Below are 17,979 nucleotides of genomic sequence, written 5' to 3' on the forward strand. Positions count from 1 at the left end.
ATAATTTCTCAACATCTTGCTTTTAAATTCTTTTTTATCACATTCACATTGTTATTATTGTATCATATTTGTACCAAGTTCTTCTACAGCACAAAGCATATATGTTTTCTTTTCTATTCCTTTATGTTAGTTTTTATTCCAGACCATAAACTTTATTGATCCTTTATATGTCGTGCCCCTCCCCTTCCCCTCTTCCCTCTTCTTCCCTCCCTTCCCCTACCCCTCCCCTTCCCTTTCCTCCCTCTTTCCTTCCTTTTATAGTAGTAGTCTGAATGATTCTCAATGACTTTGTCTCTTCCTTATATTTACCATGTGAAATTCTCTCCAGGCTATTATGTGTTTAGTCAGCTCTTTTCCAATATTATCATACCTCCCAAATCACAGTGGCTTCAGGCAAAAATATTTTTTCTTGCTTGTAAAACTGGGGAGACCCTGCTGTTTGGCTGTTTCCATTTCGGCTAACCTGAATTTATGTATACTGAGGTCCTGACATGGCTGGTGTATGGTAGATTCCACCTTACTGACTCTAAAGCAGAATCTTCTGATTCAATCCAGACTGGAACTACTAATGAGACTTGTTAAGACTTTCTTAATTCAACTCCTTTCCCATGTTTGACTTCTGGAGAATACTGACTGGTTTTACAACAGAGGTACATCTCTGCAAAGGCCACAATACCAGATGAACTGGCATCATAATTCACTGATATCAACTTCTATCACCACCTGCAAACATATCAAAGTTTTGTAAAGTTTGGAAGTCCTTAACTTTGGGACTTCAATATTAAAACATAAAGTGTCTGAGTGCATTCATTTTCATCACTGACTCCATATCTACCAAAAAAAGTAAGATAAAATCCAGCAAATGCAAAAATGTCTTCATTCAAGGCTATTTATCACAAGAAATATAAATATCTTATTGAATAACATCTAAAAAAAATAGGAAATCCTCAGCAACACAATCCATTGAAATGTTCGACTCAGCAACTATCAGAAAAATGTAAGAACAACTCCGTATTATTTGTCTTGATGAAGGAATAAGGTGTTGTAATCAACCAAATATTATGGCTCATATCACCACACATAAATAGCACATACAATGTAATGCTTTATCAAACGAAGAAACCTTCTTAGGGCTTTGTAGTTTCCCAGAGGTTGAGGGGTATTAATATCATTAAAGTAATGCTTCAATTCTTAACTGAAATCTGGTCTAATTTGTTCAATGAAAATGTACACTTTTTAATGTTTCACAATTTCAAGGAGTTGGTAATTTTAAGAAATGCCTATTTTCCAAACTTTTCCTTCCCTGTCCTATCTAAATATGACATGTACGTTACACACTTAGTTTTAATCCGATCTCCTCCAGCAGATTTGAGTTTATTTGGCTAGATACTTGTCCACTGACTACTACGCCACTCTTTGTAGCTCTTTGTACGATATTGTAAAGTCACAATTCTCTCAGATTTTCCTGCGCGTCTTCAATTAGATTGTAAACTTGCTGAAGCGGGATAATTTCACCTCTTGTGAATCCTCTAGGGGGCCTAACCGCGTTCAGCAAACATTTCTCAGGTCCCTGAACTTTGCTTTGCCGTTTGTGCCACCTAGCTTCGGGGGTGCCCTCCTGTGTCTATTGTGTCTGAGTTTCTTTGACGTCGACACCCTGCGTTTGTCGATTAGAACAAAGGCGCCGGGCGTGGCGACTCATGCCTCTAATCCCAGGACTCTGGGAGGCTGACGCAGAGGGATATCGACGCTAAAGCTGCCTCCTGTGAAATCTGAGTAGGAGATGTGACCCACACCCAGGGTGTTGAGAGTAAACGAACCCTCCCTCGTGGCCCACGAAGAGTTTAAAGACACGAATTTAAAAGACACGGCAAAGCCTAGTTACCAGTTTAGCCTGGCATCTGGAACTGCTGCAGCTCAAAGATGTTGACAAAGCAGCAAGGATAGGCGGTCTGGAGACACGGTTGCTATAGTAATACCCCGACGCAACTGCGCTTGCGCCGCCTCTGACGGCCCACCGTGGCCCGGACCAAGAGAGTGGTTTAGCGACGGCAGCAATTTGCGGCAGCACAGTGACTTACGGCCTCCCCGTAGTACGGCGACGTTGTGGGCGGGAGAAAAGGCGGGAGTGTAAGCGGAGGGGACCTGTGCTGGCCACTGTCAGAATGACGCAGTCGGTGGTCGTCCAGGGTGAGCCGCGCCGGGGCGTGGGGACCCGTGTTCCGTGGAGCGCCGTGCCTAATCGCGTTTCCTGCCTAATGTCCGTTCTCTCTCCTCTGCCCTGGTCGCAGTCGGCCAGTGTGGGAACCAGGTCGGCTGCTGCTTCTGGGACCTGGCGCTGAGGGAGCACGCGGCGGTCAACCAGGTACCGCAGCGCCGGCGGCCGCCGCGGTCTCCCGGAGAGCGAGCGGGGGACGTTTCGCGTGAGCGCTTACCCGCCCGACAGTCCTGAGACCGGGGTCGAGCGCAGCTGCTTCCTCGCGCGTTGCCGTCGGACACCGCAGACCGCAAGCCCCGGCCACAGACTTATATCTCCCGATCTCAGGGTCTTAGTGTCCTTGGGAGGAGCAGGCGGTACCTGTTAAAGTTCCTTGTAAGATAGAGAATGCTTGTGGTTATTATCCGTAATTTAACTAGTCAGCTTCTAAAATCACCAGGAATCCAGAGAATTTATCTGATGCACCCGTTCTACAGCCCTGTGGGAAATCTTTCCTTCTTCACGCGCTGCTGAACTTAATCTGTACAGCTCCTGGCTTTTACTCGGTTCTACCGAGATATTGGAAGAATCAGCCTAAGCGTTTTTGTGGTATTTGTTTTTTCTTATAGTCACACATTAGCCATTGCAGTACTGTGCAATTATTAAAAGGATTTTATTTGGAGAAGAGTTAAAATAAAAATGCTATGAACATTTGTTTTTTTAGAAAGGAATTTATGATGAGGCAATCAGCAGCTTCTTTAGGAATGTGGATACCAGGTAAGATGGGGTTCGAGTCTCACACAGTGTAATCCTTTCTTTTCATGTCAACAAGTTGGGAGAAAATTCTTTAAAGGACAGTAAAAGCAGTTGATATCTATGAAGTTGTCTAGCGTTTTTATTTTCCTTATTGAAAACATTCTTGTGCCAGGAATGTTTTCATATTCTGCAGAACAGGACAAATCTTATTAAGGAACAAAGGAACCTTTTAACTTAACCATGAAATAAACTTACTAAAGAAGCAAGCTGAATTTTTCTCCAAAGGTATCTTGTTAACACACCTAGTAATGGCTAACTTTTGAAAAAATGATTTAATTTTTCTAGTATTATGATTAAGAATACTTGCCCTAACTACAGAATGTGCCAGAATAAAAGAAAAATCGTGTATACTGCATATGACAGATTATTTTTGTGTAATAAAGGATGTATGTTAAGTACCTTAGATCTTTCATCTGAAAGAATAATTGGACATTCAGAGTATGTCCATAACCTTTTAATGTTCAGTGATTAAGTTTATAAATTTTCAGAATACTTAATAAAACCAAATATGGTGGGCTTGCCCTGAAAATAATCCATACTATCAAGCTTTAATACAATGAAAATTCTAATTCTAGTTTGAATTAGTTGACTGAATATTTGTGCTGTTGTCTTCTAGGAAACGTTAATTAGTCTTCACTGGTGAAAGCCTAGTGCTCAGAGTTGCAGACTCAGAAGCCTGGCTCTTTGCACCTTGAGAATGGAGCCAGTGCTCTGCAGTGCATTAGATTAACCAAACTCAAAGAAACGAGAGGTTAAAAAAGGAAAGTCAGGGTAGAAATTATAACTGCAAAATACTATGTACTCGTATTATAGGCACAGTTTGTATGAAATGTCGCAAAGCTACATAATAATCCGATGCTTGCTTAGTAACTGTGGAAAAAGATTGAGGGGAGTTAGATATAGTAATACCCAGTGTCACCTGTCTTTATGAGACAGAGATAGTTACCATATAGACCAGTTTCCTCTTACTTGTAGACCAGAACATCCTCTCCTCTAAATTCTTGTGGTTGACACAAATTGGCCTGTGTAATAGCTCTTTCAGATGCCTCTCCTGTTGAGTTCATATTCTCGCACCTTCCTTTCTCAATAGTCTATTTTGTTAATCTTTACATAGTTGAGACTCTGCCTGAGAGTTTTTCTTTTTTACACTCAACTATGTTATGTAAATTACATAAAACAAAGTTTGCTATATTTATTAAAGGATATATGTAAGTATCTTAAATCTTTTATCTGAAAGAGTAACTCAACATTCTGGATATGTCCATAAGCTTGTAATGTGTCGTAGGCTTTAATCTGAGAACATTCTTACTTTCCCAATATCAGGTTTGGGAAGGAGGGGACAAGAGGGATGGTATCTTGCTTTTCTGTGCACTGTCAACACTAGCCTCTGTTCACCAAAATATCTTTTGAAAATGAGACCACATCTTCATGTATGCTTCTTTATCAAATTATACTTTTTTAATAGAATGATAAACATTTCCCATAACAGGAGTTGGGAAACCTTTTCCATAAAGGACCAGAGTAAGTATTTTAAATTTCTAAATTATAAGGTCTATGTCATAGCTACTCAACTGTTTTTACAGCATGAATGAAAGCATAGTGTCTCAGTTACTTTAATCATTACTGAGACAAAATACCCAGCACCCATAGTTAAAGAAGTAAAGGTTTATTGTAGCTCACAGTTTGTAGAGGTTTCAGTCCATAATTGGCTGGCACTAAGGCAAGATAAGCCTGGCAGAGGGTCATCACAGAGGAAAAGTAGTTCATGGCAGGCAGAAGACAGCAAAAGCAGCAAGCAACAGACAGTAGGTGGTGGTGGCAGCTCTATTTCTGTCCCTTCTATTTTATCCCTTAGGGCAAGTAGCACTCACACCCTTAATCCTAGCAGCACATCCCAGCAGCACATCCTGATCCCAGCAGCACACACCCTTCATTCAGCCACCTCCTAAAAGCCCCACCTGTGACCACATGAGGCTTTGAGGGGACATCCACACACAAACAGTAACACATAGATGAATAAGCATGGGTGAATTTGAGAAAACTTTACTTACGAAGGAAGGCACCTAGTTGGGTTTGGCCTAAGGTCTGTAATTTACCAATCCCTGGTTGTAGCATCTGTGGTTAACTCAGCTTCCCTTCATATAGTCTGCTTTATTGTGAACTATTGTTATTGATCCAAATGCTGGTCATAGACTTAAGTGCTCTGGTAGCTTATTTTCAGTATAAAATTTGAGAAAAAGCCTTGCTCATTGGTATGTAATTTTTATATCAGTTCTGTGTTTGGCTGCAACAGGAAACCTCATAGTGCTAGTTTAAGCAATGACAGTATGTTTACTATCTCACAAACACATCTCAATATAGGATAGTCTAGCAGGAAGATCAGTTCCTCTTAATTTTCTTTGAAGAAAATTGCCTGAATGAACTAAATACTCCATCTGTATTAGTCCTTTACTCTACCCTTAGTGTGTTGGCTTTTTGTCTTCGTATTTATTCATGACTATAAAATGGCTCCAAGAATCACTTACATTTTCTGTTTGAGGCAGGAGAAAGGAGTTTGGCACTAACTGCTTCTGGTCCTTTCTATCATAAAAGCTTCCCAGAATGCCTCTGCTTATCTCATTTGCTATAGCTGAATTACATGGCCAGTCCTAACTACAAATCAAGTCCGGGAAATAAGTACCTCACTTTTTCAACCTAGTAGAAGACAAAGAAGAGGGAGGTTAGGAATGGCTTTTGTGTCTACCTCACTTGACCTATAGTGTATAAATTGAAGTTAATGTTATTAGTTCTGGGAGATTATATGATTTTGTCTCTTTTTTGTTTGTTTGTTTTTTGTCTTTCAGGGTGGTTGGTGATGGTAGCAGTATTTCCAAGGGAAAAATACGTTCTTTAAAAGCACGAGTAAGATATATGCTTGGATACTTACATTCATGTGTTTTTAAAATAACTATACTTCTTAACATGCCCATAAAATTTTAGTTTGACTTCTGAAGTAAAAACATTTACTAGACCATGTTCAATATAACATGTGTCTACCTGCAATATTAGGAAAACTATACTTACTGTAAAAACACTGTAAATTTAACATTTTGTCAGTGTTGAAGGAAAATATTTGTCTAGATAAATGATAAGGAGAGGTACCTTCTTAACCATAAGGACTTGCAATACATACTGCTACAGGTTAGTTTTTCATTTAAAGATAATGGACAATTAATTTGCATCAGAGTTACTACCAATGCAAAACAGATACAGCCATGTTATAATGAATAAATACCATAACCATATAACTTTTTCTGAACAGAATTCAAGTCAGTAGCCATATGTGTAGTATTAGTGTCATTTCAGCATTTTCCTTTTATGAGTATTTCTCTGTAAAAAAAACTTTTTTGATTGTTCAGTAGTAATCTTTGACTATAATAAAGTCAGCTTAAATACTGTGGAAAGAATTGAGCTGCTGAGGATCAGACCTTGTATTTAGCTGAAAACATGACATCAGTAGTAATGGGGCACCTGGAACCAGCTCCTATTTCTGTGATCTTTAATGTCCTTCAAAAACAAAACTTTAAGGCAAAGATTGTATGTTTGTAAGTTGTTAGAATAATCAGCATTTCATATACCCCATGACATAAAAGCTAGCATCCCAATCCAAACCTTCCATAGAGAGAAAAGAACACTTTGACATTTCCTGGACTATTCCTAATTTGAGTTCTTTCCTACCACTGTATAATTGAAAATGATGGAAGGTAGAGGAAACACTTGAGAAAGAGTAAGTCAGCACATTTCTATAGTCTTTGACTTTTATTCAAGAAAGTAGTCCGGTTTTCTCCTAGCAACTCTTGCTTTTATGTGACTGTGATCACTAAGATCCCAGACTTCACAAAATTACTTGGTGCCTGCATTTCTCCCCTATGTCTGAGGTTAATAGGCAAATACTTAGAATTTTGTAAACCCTATATTACAATTAGGAAAAAGCCAGAAGCTATTACCATATGGCTGTGGAAGGAAACATAAACATTAAGTTCTAGAACAGTTGTGACTCCAGAATTCGGATGCCTAAATGAACTCAGAATACTCTGTCAAAATTTAGTTAAGGCCAGTGGAAAACCAGATCAAGGACTTGATATGACTGAAGAAATGTTAAAAGAGTTACGTGTTTTGTCAGGATTTTAATGCTAAATGACTTAAGAGCTTGAAATATCAGTAATCTGTTCTGTGTATTGCCTCTGCTAGAGAGAAAAGTAATCAGTTTTGTGCCTTATTTACCTTTAATCCTCCATAGAACATCTCAAATCGGTTTTGGAGCATGGCTAAGTTTTTTTCCTTTTATAGTCTTATACTGCTTTTAATACTACCACAATTTTTTTGTAGTTGGTTAGGTGTTAAAGACAGCATTTAAAATAAAATTTTATGTTGTCAGAAATATCTTTTTAAAAATCCCTAAAATTTCCAGTATATATCCCTATATAGTCCTATGTATCTAAAATGTATAAAATGATTGCTATATATACAAGGAACACATTTACAAAGCATAGTTTTATAGCCTTTGTAATACATTGCTATAATATTTTAATTGTATATCTTCCAATAAGTAGCATAAAAAAATTCACAGAATTTAAATATGTTTAAATTGTAATGCTATTATAATCATTAATCTGTAAATGAAACTTTACTGCCCCCTTCAATTAGTAGAACCGAGTTTGGTGATTAGGAGTGAAGGTTCACACTACCAGGCTATATGGGTCTGAATCTCAGCTCTACCATTTACTGGCTGGGTGATCTTAGTGCAATTATTTAACTTTTCTAGGCCCCATTTTCCTCACACGTATAATGAGAATGATTATACCTGTCCACAGGATTGTGTCGATTAACCGGATTGATGTGTATAAAGTATTTACAATGGCGGCAAGCAGAAACTGCGTAATGTTAGCTACATGATCCCAACAACTAAAAAAAAACCATAACCCAAGCAGTTATTTGAAGTACTAAATCAGAGTTATATAGTATACCCTAATGTTATTTCAGAAAATTTCAGTCTCACCTTTTTACTTACGTCTTTTATATTATACTTTTTACTCTCCTTCACTTCATTTTTGTTTTGTGTTTTGCTATGGAGGGGGGTCATTCTTGTTATGTTTTGTTACTGGTACTGAAGATTAAACCCAGGGCCTTGTGTACATGCTCTACCACTGATCTACACTCCCAACCCACACTGTACAACATAATACAGAAAGTAAAAGAAATAGGAGAAGGAACATATAATCCTACTGCCTGTTTACATCTTCTGTATATCCTTCAGTCTTTTTTCTTCTTATACTATACTTAGTTTTATAAGGGGTGATCAAAAACACAGTGAATGTTTTTATTTCTTGCAGTAGAGAAAACATTGCCATTAACTCCCCTCCAAGTACTCCCCCTTGCATCAAATACATGTATTCCATCCTTCTTGCCATCTTCTTAAACAGTTTTGGAAATCCTTTATTTGTCCTTTAGTTGTACTGTCATGGCTGCCTCTATATCCTGAATCAATTCAGAACATGTGCTTTTGTAGCCATTTTGACTTTGGGGAGGAGCCAGACATTGCACCGTGCCATATCTGATGAATAAGGTAGATAAGACCATACTGTAATATTTTCAAACACTTGTATTTCTGTGCATGGCAATCATCAGCAACATTCCCTATCTGTTTTGATCAGATATTATAAAAAAAATGATGAGAGACACCTAGAATTGCCTAAAGTGGCAAGAATAATGAGATAAATGAAGGAGAGTATTTTGACAGGGATTAATGGCAATGTATTTTGTCCTGTTACAAATCTTTAAAAATATGAACATTCAACATATGTCAATTATACCTCATGTGTTTTCATTTTCTTCATTGTAGTATATTCCATGTGAATAAAGTGTGCTGCAATGAATTTTAAATTGTAAATTAATTGGAGGAAGGGACTCTTGTATCTTTGCCATCTATTCAGTGCCTTGGTGTTGCACATAATAGTAAGTTTATTCACTTCAATGGTACAGTTTTCGGCTGTGATTCATAAAGAACACTGTGGTTGTTCCTAATGTGCGAATGAATTAGTGATGTATCCTGCATTTATTGAGAACTTTTTCTAATTAAAGTTACCATCTAGATTTCTAAGACCTTGTTAAAAGTTCAGTTGAGGGGTTGTTGGGCCCTTTTTTACCACTTGGCATTTTGGAGTAAGATAAGTTTAGAATCCATCTTTCAATTAGATTCCACCTTTTGAGGAGAGGGAAGTTGCTTTTTAATTCTTACATAGATCTGTATCAAGAAAGATTTTAATCAAGCTTAAACTATAAAAAATAATGCAACTGATAGCTTGTAAATTCTTTTCATTTATAAAGAACTCTGAAGGAAAGTATACCAATTACATTTTGTCTTTCAGGCTGTCTTGATTGACATGGAAGAAGGGGTAGTAAATGAAATTCTCCAGGGACCGCTGAGAGATGTATTTGATAGCAAACAGCTCATCACTGATATTTCTGGCTCAGGAAATAATTGGTGAGAATGTGTTGAAAGTAAACATTGAATATCACCTGTAAAAATCAAGCATTGTTTCCTTCTACTGAGACAAATGTAAGATACAGTTTGCCACACCTCAAGCTAGGCTGCTTAGTCTTGTCTTATTTGACTCAATAAATGATGTTTCACAACGCTTGGAACGCACCTGTATTTACTATTCTCCTACTTCTAATGTTCTTAAAAGAAAAATATGAATCATGAAAATTTGACTTATTATATGTATACATTTATCATATAACACTAGTTACAAATTTTAAGTGCTTTTGTAAACTGCTCATTTACTTATATTATTTGACTCTCTCAAATTCTCCAGTTGGTCAGAATAGAGCTTATACAAAGATGCAATTCAGACCAATATGTTCGTGTCCAGGCTGAGCTTGAGGTTGTTTGGTCCCTTATGTAGGTAATAGTGTCCTTTTAAGTGATTCAACAATAATCATAAAAATTCATATTGAGACTATTTTTTATGTTTTTTTAAAAGTTAAGGAGCTCCTTGTTGCTTCCAACTCTCATGTGTATTACTTTAAGTATTTGCTACCAATCCCTTGGGCTGATAATATGGAATGATGTACAATTTTATTGAAGCATGAATTTGAATCTTACGTTGTGGGAAACTCATTTAAGGAAAATTAGTCACTTAATAAGTAAGCCTGTCTGACCACCCATCTGGCTTCCTCTAATTATCGTGTAACTTAGTCCACCTGACTGCATGTAATGGGAAAATGATTTTGATTCTATAATTCCTCACTAGTGACATTTCAGATTGAGCAACCAAAAACCTTGCAGAGGAGTATCGGTTTTCTGCCTTTTGCCACTCCATCTAACAGGCGTCTAGTTTTCTGCCTCTTTTCACCCAGGATAGGCTAGTTTAAAATTTCTCATCTTCAGTATCTTAGTAGTTGATTTCAATCTAGTTTTGCAGTTCAGAATTTATTGTTTAAATTTTTTTGCTGTTGTTAACCCAGAATTGCTTTTGCTCTTCATGTCTCCTCTGGTTTGACATGAATTTTAGGATTGTCTTCTGAAGATCTGTGTGGAATGTTGTTGGTATTTTGATTGGCATTATGTTAAAGCTGTAAATCAGTTTTGGAACAGTTTAACTGGAAACAAGAAAAAAACTATGGAATTGAAATCTTGTTGTAATCCTACGTTAAAAGCTGGGAAGATAAAATTAGAACACCATGATTGAATATGCAGTGCTAGTGAGCTATCTTACAAAGATATTTGAAAATTTAATATATGTAATATACATTAAATTTTCTAAATATTGTAGTATGATTTAACATACAATAAGAATTTTCAGAATATTGTAGTATGATTTAACATACAATAAGAATGTATTTCCCTCAATACAATTAAAATACTTTCTCTTATTTTCCTATAATCTTTTTATTTAGGGTAGAAATAACAAGATGAAGAAGTAATAAATGCAAGGACTTTTAAAAATATGTACTCTTTATTTTTAGGGCTGTGGGTCACAAAGTTTTTGGCAATCTTTACCGAGAACAAATTTTAGAGAAACTCAGAAAATCTGCAGAGCACTGTGATTGTCTGCAGTGTTTCTTTATAATACACTCCATGGGAGGAGGTAAAGTGATTTTCTCATTTCCTTATGACAGTGTTAAAATGCAAGTAGGAGTTCATTTTGCAAACTTAAGTATTGCGTTCAAACCTGTGCTTAATAGAGGGAATTAGACCATTTGTGTTTGTATGTTATATGTAGCTTTGATCTTAAAATTTAGTGAAATTATTCAGTTATCAATTTTCTTTTAATTTAAGCCCTTTTCACAAATCAGCAGAACTGTATGGGAAATTTACTTTTCTACCTTTACTTTTGTACAATTCTCAGTGACATTTCAGGATATGTGAGCTCTTGAGGAACTCATACTTTCTCATCATACTTCACTTATTTAATCCTGTATCATAACTGAGCATTTCTGACATGTTCTTATTGTGTACTTGCCAAACATTATTAGTACCCTTGTTTACCCACCTTCAGGCTTTTCTCATCCCCAATAAGAGGGGGGCAAAAAGAGTAAAAGAAATTCTTCTAGTTTCTTGGTGCATGGGTAGTTCAGTGGTAGAATTCTCGTCTACCAGTTTCTTTAAATTAATTCTTACATGTTTGTTCATCAATTTGAACCAGAAGTATATGATTGATCTACATTTCTTTCTTTCTACAGGGAAGCCTGTAATTTAGAATTGAAGTATTTTGTTCACCTATGAAATAGAAACAAAATATAATTTGGCAGTTTTGAAATAAGATTAACAAGCTTTCAAAGAAAAAGAATTGCCACACTTATTTTCTCCAAGCTAAGATTATTAAGATTTTATATTCAACAAATTATATATAATTGTAACACATATCATTTATTGTCATAACTTTTTAAAATTAAAATTATATTTGTTGTGTAAATATACCTTTAGAAAAGCCACCCTAATCATTAAATTCAGAAACAAATTGTCCTTATACTAATATAATTAACCCACTAGTTTGAGTACATTTTCTCCAAAAAAAATGAGAGTTACAGTTATTTTACCTTTCTTAAAATCCCTGTAATCCCACAACTCAGAAAATATACTTGATTCATAATTCACTGAAAATAATAAAAATAATAATACTGAAGACTGAAAGAAAAGTTCTTCCATATCTAGTAAATATCCTCATATGTAATCAAGATTGCAGGTTTTGGGGTTTTTAATGTTGATTCTTGCAGATATTTTCTATGCCTGTTGGGCTGTATATGTGTTTTTCACATAATGAGATTGTAAAATACATATCATTGTATAAGTTTTTCACTTTTTATCTTAAAATGTCTTTTCACTGTCAGCTTGATCTCATAGAATTGAAGTGTACATGATATATACCATATGTGTTTAATTATTATGTATAATCACTATTATGTATAATCACCAGAATGCCTGGTATATATACAAGTGCATTTGTGACTATAGCTGTGGCAATATTTATATGTCTGGAAGATGGAACCAAAGAATATAAGCATTTTAAATTTTGACTGATAACTTATGTAACTGTACAGTAAGATACCAATTCACACTAATAATAATGTATACCCATACTATCATTAACCACTTTTCAGTCCAATTATTTAAATATGGGATGACTGAACCTTGCATATTTTTCATTAATTTTTATAATACAACAGAAGATATAAAAACTGCTGTTTCTATCAGATTTATTCAACAGGAGAATCAACATAGGTTTTAAGTTTAATATCAAGTATACACTCAATACTTAGTTGAATTTTTCACTGTTCAATTAGTTATCTTTGCATCTAATGATTTCAGTATGAAAATGAGTGAAATATGAAAAGCCATCCCAGACTCATGGTTAGAGCCAGAAATAGAATTCAGGACTTAACACCTGACTATCCATGTTGCCCTCCTTTTTCTTTATCTGAAATTAGATTAGTTAATATGTAATGACAAGAATAACTTGAAAATTATTTCTATCAGTAAAACATAAAATTCCAAGTTCTTCACAGTAACATTCTGTATCATTTCACTATTTTCTTTTTAAAATTTTAATCCTCAGGAACAGGATCTGGACTTGGCACATTTCTTTTAAAGGTGCTTGAAGATGAATTCCCAGAAGTATACAGATTTGTGACCTCAGTTTACCCTTCCAGTGAGGATGATGTCATAACCTCACCTTATAATAGCATCTTGGCGATGAAGGAACTTAATGAGCATGCAGACTGTGTGTTGCCCATTGACAATCAAGTAAGAAATGGCACTGAAGCTTGTGGACAAACGATGTATACATAGTCCTGTGTAATGTGTTTGTATCAAACATTTTGTTTTCTTTTCTCATCAAAAAGAAAAAATAAGTTTAAATTATTTTTCTTTCTCTTCTTTCTTTCCTAATAGAATATAATGTGTCCACTTTTCTTAATAGTTTTTCTCCCAATCTTTTTTTTCCAAAAGTCATTATTTGACATCATTAGCAGAATAGACCTCGTGGTGAGTTCTGGAAAGTTGGGTCCAACTGTGAAGCAAGACAGTCTGGTTACCTCAAGTGCTAGGGCACTTAAACGGCATAAGAAGCCCTTCGATGCAATGAACAACATTGTGGCAAATTTGCTGCTCCATCTAACAAGGTAATCCAGCTGAGAACAGTTGAAAAACTACTGCGCTTTTCATGATGTTTGACATTTCTGTAGTTGCATTTTTATTTTTCTAACTTGTAAGAGCTTCTTTATTTTGTCTTGTTTTTTGGTTTTTGTTTTGGTACCAGGAATCAAACTCAGGACTTTGCACGTGCCAGGCAGGTGCTTATGCCGCTGAGCTATATCCCCGGCCCTTGTCTTTTTACCTCTTGTTAGTGTAGACTAGAGTTTTAATTTCCGTGATCCTGAAGCTGTATTTCTTAAGGATATTTCTGGAAATAAATAATAATGTTCATAACGATTTTGTGGTAAGCACACTTGAGAAGTACTTAATTAGACAAAATTAAACTTTTTCTTTGCTATAGAATGTCTTACTTTTAAACTAGCTAATCTATCACTCCTTGTTAGCTGATCTAAAATAGTTTCATGACTTTAATCACCAAGGTTTCTTAGAGTTATTATATTCCAGATTATAAAGAACATTAAGGAGACCCTTACAAAATTTGGCAAAGTTTCTACAGTGATTAATTTTTCACCTGTATGTGTTTAATTCAAAGTGTATCATTTTACATTTTAAATTTTTCTCATTGTTTTAATACCTGCCTTTTAGCTCTGCACGGTTTGAAGGATCCCTTAATATGGACCTTAATGAAATCAGTATGAATTTAGTTCCATTTCCTCAACTTCATTATCTTGTGTCAAGCCTAACACCTCTGTATACACTAGCAGATGTCAACATTCCTCCTCGGAGGTAAGATGTAACTCAATTCTAATTTCTTGAGAAGTTGAAGTACTTGAAAACAAATTTCAATAGAAAAAGTTAATAGTAATTCTAGTTATTGGTATCATTTTATGTAAGAAGTGTTTAAAATAGTTGATAGCCATTTTTCATTAGAAGAATGCTTCTTTAGAATTTAAAAATGTCAGTATTAAACTATTTGAAATTAAATCCAGTGATTAAAATTGTAGCCTTTTGAAAATGCGTAAAGATATGTAACACTTCCTTGGTACAGAACCATGGGCAGGTTTAAACTTTTCATCTTAGTTTTCTTTCTCTATAAAAATAAAAGAACACTTATCTCATATACTTAGTGAGTAGATTTAATGAGTACATTTTAAAGCTTTTATCACAGTCCAATGATGAGATATTATAGTGATTATATATCATTTCCAGAACACCTTGTTTTCTGTGTATGTGTCATTTGTAAACATAGAATTTACATTAATGCACTTAACAAAAAATGTGGTTTTAAAAGATTCTGGGTTTTTTTGTTTGGGTTTTTTTTTTTTTTTTGGCTTTTGGTTTTTCTCCGGTACCGGGAACTGAACTCATGACCTTGCGCTTGCCAGGCAGGCGCTTTGCCGCTGAGCTAAATCCCCAGCCCCCAAAAGATTCTATTATGGGGAGCTGGGGATATATAGCTCAGTGGCATAAGCGCCTGCCTGGCAAGCACAGGGTCCTGAGTTTGATTACCGGTACCAAAAAAAAAAAAAAAAAAAGATGTTCTTATATACAGCGATGATGACCAGGAAAAGTTCACTTTCATTCACAGCTGAAAGGAAAACAAACACTGTAAGAGGAGAGAGAGTATGTGAGTGAGAAAGTGAAAACTAAAGACTGTGTTTTATTGTTAAAGTTCTGACAGGGCGACAGTGTAATACTTGAGGAACATGACAGATGATGAACTTGTATGGTACTAAACTGTTTATTGTACAGTAGTGTAATTCAGACATATTTATGAAGTTAATTCTTAAAAAAAAAATAACATTTCTAATTAAGCATAAAGAAACAATGCTTTTACTTTATCCTTCAATCTGAATATTTCAAAGTCAAGTAATCTATAATCCTATGTGATATATTTTAATAAAAGTAATACCTGTGTCATTTTTATTGTAATCATAATTTTAAGGTGAACATTTATTTTCAAATTGTAGTAATGAAAATGTGTAGGGAAATTTTAAAATGTTAATCTCAAAAAATTTGTCATAGTGTTCTTACTATCTTTCTTGGGATTTAGGAGATGTTGTTTTTTCCTTCTGCTCTAAGGTAGATATTTGAAAGTCTGCCATCACAGCATACTGGCAATCATTTTTCCTTCAGTAAATAAATAATAAGCACAAATGAATAAAAATGAGTATCCCAATAATTATAATACTTCCATAGTAGTTGTTTTTTTAATTTTATGTATCAAGAAAATAAATTGAGTATGACTTTATTGTGTGGCTATTTTTAATCTTTCCTGTATCTCTGTCTCTAAAGCAATCTCTATAACTTGGCTCCATGCAAATGCCCCAAACCACATAGACACCAAAATTTTGAATGTAATAGCAAAGGATATGTGAGTCCCCCAAAGCTCACCTGTCCCTCAGGGGACCCTCTCCCTCCTCTGTACAATAATCAACAAAGAATATGAACTCCATTAGAGAAAGAAATGTGTATTTTGTTCACAGCTAGATCTTTTGCAGTTATATTGTCAGCATTTAATAGATATCTGTTAAAAATAAATAGCATATATTTCTGCAGCTCTGCCTGATATTCTGTAGGTTCAGCACATAAAGCTCTGCCTACAGTTAAACTAAGGAACATAGTCATGTTTATATTGACTTAACTAGTATTTAAGTATCAAAATGAGGCCCTTTAAGGAGGCTGTGCATTGGTTAGGTACAAACTCTTGCAGGTCACCTTTATTTTCTTCTACAACTAATGGAAAAAGACAATCTTTTATCTTTTACCTTTCAGGTATAATGCTTCTGTTTAGTCTCCCTTTTTGGGAGCACTGCTACAGACTTTAATCTTTGTAGGAGCCTCACATTATCCTTTGATAGTTTTCTCCTGTTATTTTTAACATTTATAATATGATTAACAAAGAGAAGTAATAGTCTTTAGTGTCATTTTTAATTAATTTTGATAGTTCTGACACTATTGAAGTAGATAAGCATACTGAACTAAACAGTGATACAGATCAGAACTCAGTACTCTGTAGTGCTCTTTAATGCAGTAGTCAACATTTTGTAGTTAACCTAAAATCAGTTACTATAGGTTTCTTTAAAAAAATCATGATGTATGATTTCCTCTCATATTTATCAAAATTCCTTTGAGAAAACAGTAGGTGCCTATTTAATATATTTGGAATATATTTAGAATAGTACATATTATGTTAAGGGTACAGATTTCTTTTACCCACAGATCACTGTCTTATCATAAAAAATGATACATAGAAGAAACCAGTATTATTTTGTATAAACGACAACTCTTCAATTGTTCTAGGTTGGATCAGATGTTTTCAGATGCCTTTAATAAAGATCACCAGCTAATTCAGGCAGACCCGAAACACAGTCTCTATCTTGCTTGTGCCCTCATGGTTAGAGGAAATGTACAGATTTCAGATCTACGCAGAAATATTGAAAGGTTTGTTTTTGGTTTTTAAGGTAATTCATGTACTGCTTGGGATAGTATAGCACAGCTTTTCTTCTAATTACAGCAGTGCCACTTCCTCAAGTGTAACCGCAGACAAACTGTTTAACCTAGTGGTGCTTGTTTTGTTCAAGTGTAAACTAAGAAGAGTATTACAAAGTTATTTAGGAATATTAAATTACATAAGAGGCATTTTATTTTCTGAAAGTTTTCAGAAAGTGTAGTTGATAATTATTTGTACTGCCACCTCCACAGCTACTGCCAGGAAGCTTCTAAGTTTGTTTTGGTATTTTGACAGTCTGTTTTTATGAAAACTATTGAATTGCCAGTAAAGAAAATTATATCTTCATTTATTTTTACCCCCAGATTTCTGATTTTAGAGAATGTGTTTTTAGCTTTTTAAATCACCGTCACAGCTCATTTAAAAGCCCCCAAATTAAATGTCTCTGTTCACTCTTATATTATCTCATGACACTGCTACTAGCAAAAAATAGATAACTTAGATTATAAACTAAACAATTAGGGTGACGCCATCAGTAATGTCCTTGTTTAGCTAATGCAGGCTGCCATGATGTGACAGATCTTTTAGTACCTTAGTTCTTACGTTTGCATTTTGTGTCTCAGATTAAAGCCTTCTCTACAGTTTGTCTCCTGGAATCAAGAAGGCTGGAAGACCAGCCTGTGTTCAGTACCTCCTGTGGGCCACTCTCATTCATTATTGGCTTTAGCAAATAACACATGTGTGAAGCCTACCTTCATTGAACTGAGAGAGAGGTTCATGAGACTCTACAAGAAAAAGGTAAATGCATGCCTTTATGACTCTGCTTGTTTTGGTTACTTGAGGTTTAACACTAAAAATTAGAACTGACCTTCCCTT

The 17,979-nt window shown here is 35.2% G+C and overlaps 2 protein-coding genes across 8 annotated transcripts in view; one reads left to right on the forward strand and one right to left on the reverse strand.

Moving 5' to 3' along the window:
• Nucleotides 1-2,172, reverse strand: part of Fam229b (family with sequence similarity 229, member B) — a 15,169-nt gene extending 12,997 nt beyond the window's left edge. For 2 of the 5 annotated variants that reach the window (XM_005409779.2, XM_005409780.2), the window contains exon 1: nucleotides 1,886-1,976. The gene's annotated coding sequence lies outside the window, so the exon portion shown is untranslated. Of the gene's footprint in view, nucleotides 1-1,885; nucleotides 1,977-2,081 lie in introns of those variants that run through there. The other 3 variants (XM_013507361.1, XM_013507363.1, XM_013507360.1) reach the window with 3 other exon arrangements.
• The window catches only part of Tube1 (tubulin, epsilon 1), a 34,737-nt gene continuing 18,862 nt past the window's right edge, over nucleotides 2,105-17,979 (forward strand). For all 3 annotated transcript variants that reach the window (XR_264663.2, XM_005409772.2, XM_005409771.2), the window contains exons 1-11: nucleotides 2,105-2,190; nucleotides 2,292-2,365; nucleotides 2,922-2,974; nucleotides 5,857-5,914; nucleotides 9,421-9,536; nucleotides 11,024-11,145; nucleotides 13,114-13,301; nucleotides 13,506-13,678; nucleotides 14,298-14,438; nucleotides 16,956-17,096; nucleotides 17,727-17,901. Coding sequence is in view for 2 of the 3 variants with exons in the window: in XM_005409772.2 (XP_005409829.1) it covers nucleotides 2,166-2,190; nucleotides 2,292-2,365; nucleotides 2,922-2,974; nucleotides 5,857-5,914; nucleotides 9,421-9,536; nucleotides 11,024-11,145; nucleotides 13,114-13,301; nucleotides 13,506-13,678; nucleotides 14,298-14,438; nucleotides 16,956-17,096; nucleotides 17,727-17,901 (1,266 nt within the window). In the remaining variant the exon portion in view is untranslated. The remainder of the gene's footprint in view (nucleotides 2,191-2,291; nucleotides 2,366-2,921; nucleotides 2,975-5,856; nucleotides 5,915-9,420; nucleotides 9,537-11,023; nucleotides 11,146-13,113; nucleotides 13,302-13,505; nucleotides 13,679-14,297; nucleotides 14,439-16,955; nucleotides 17,097-17,726; nucleotides 17,902-17,979) is intronic.

Source organism: Chinchilla lanigera, unplaced genomic scaffold (genome assembly GCF_000276665.1).
Source record: "Chinchilla lanigera isolate Chin_1 unplaced genomic scaffold, ChiLan1.0 scaffold00125, whole genome shotgun sequence".
NCBI lineage: Eukaryota > Metazoa > Chordata > Mammalia > Rodentia > Chinchillidae > Chinchilla > Chinchilla lanigera.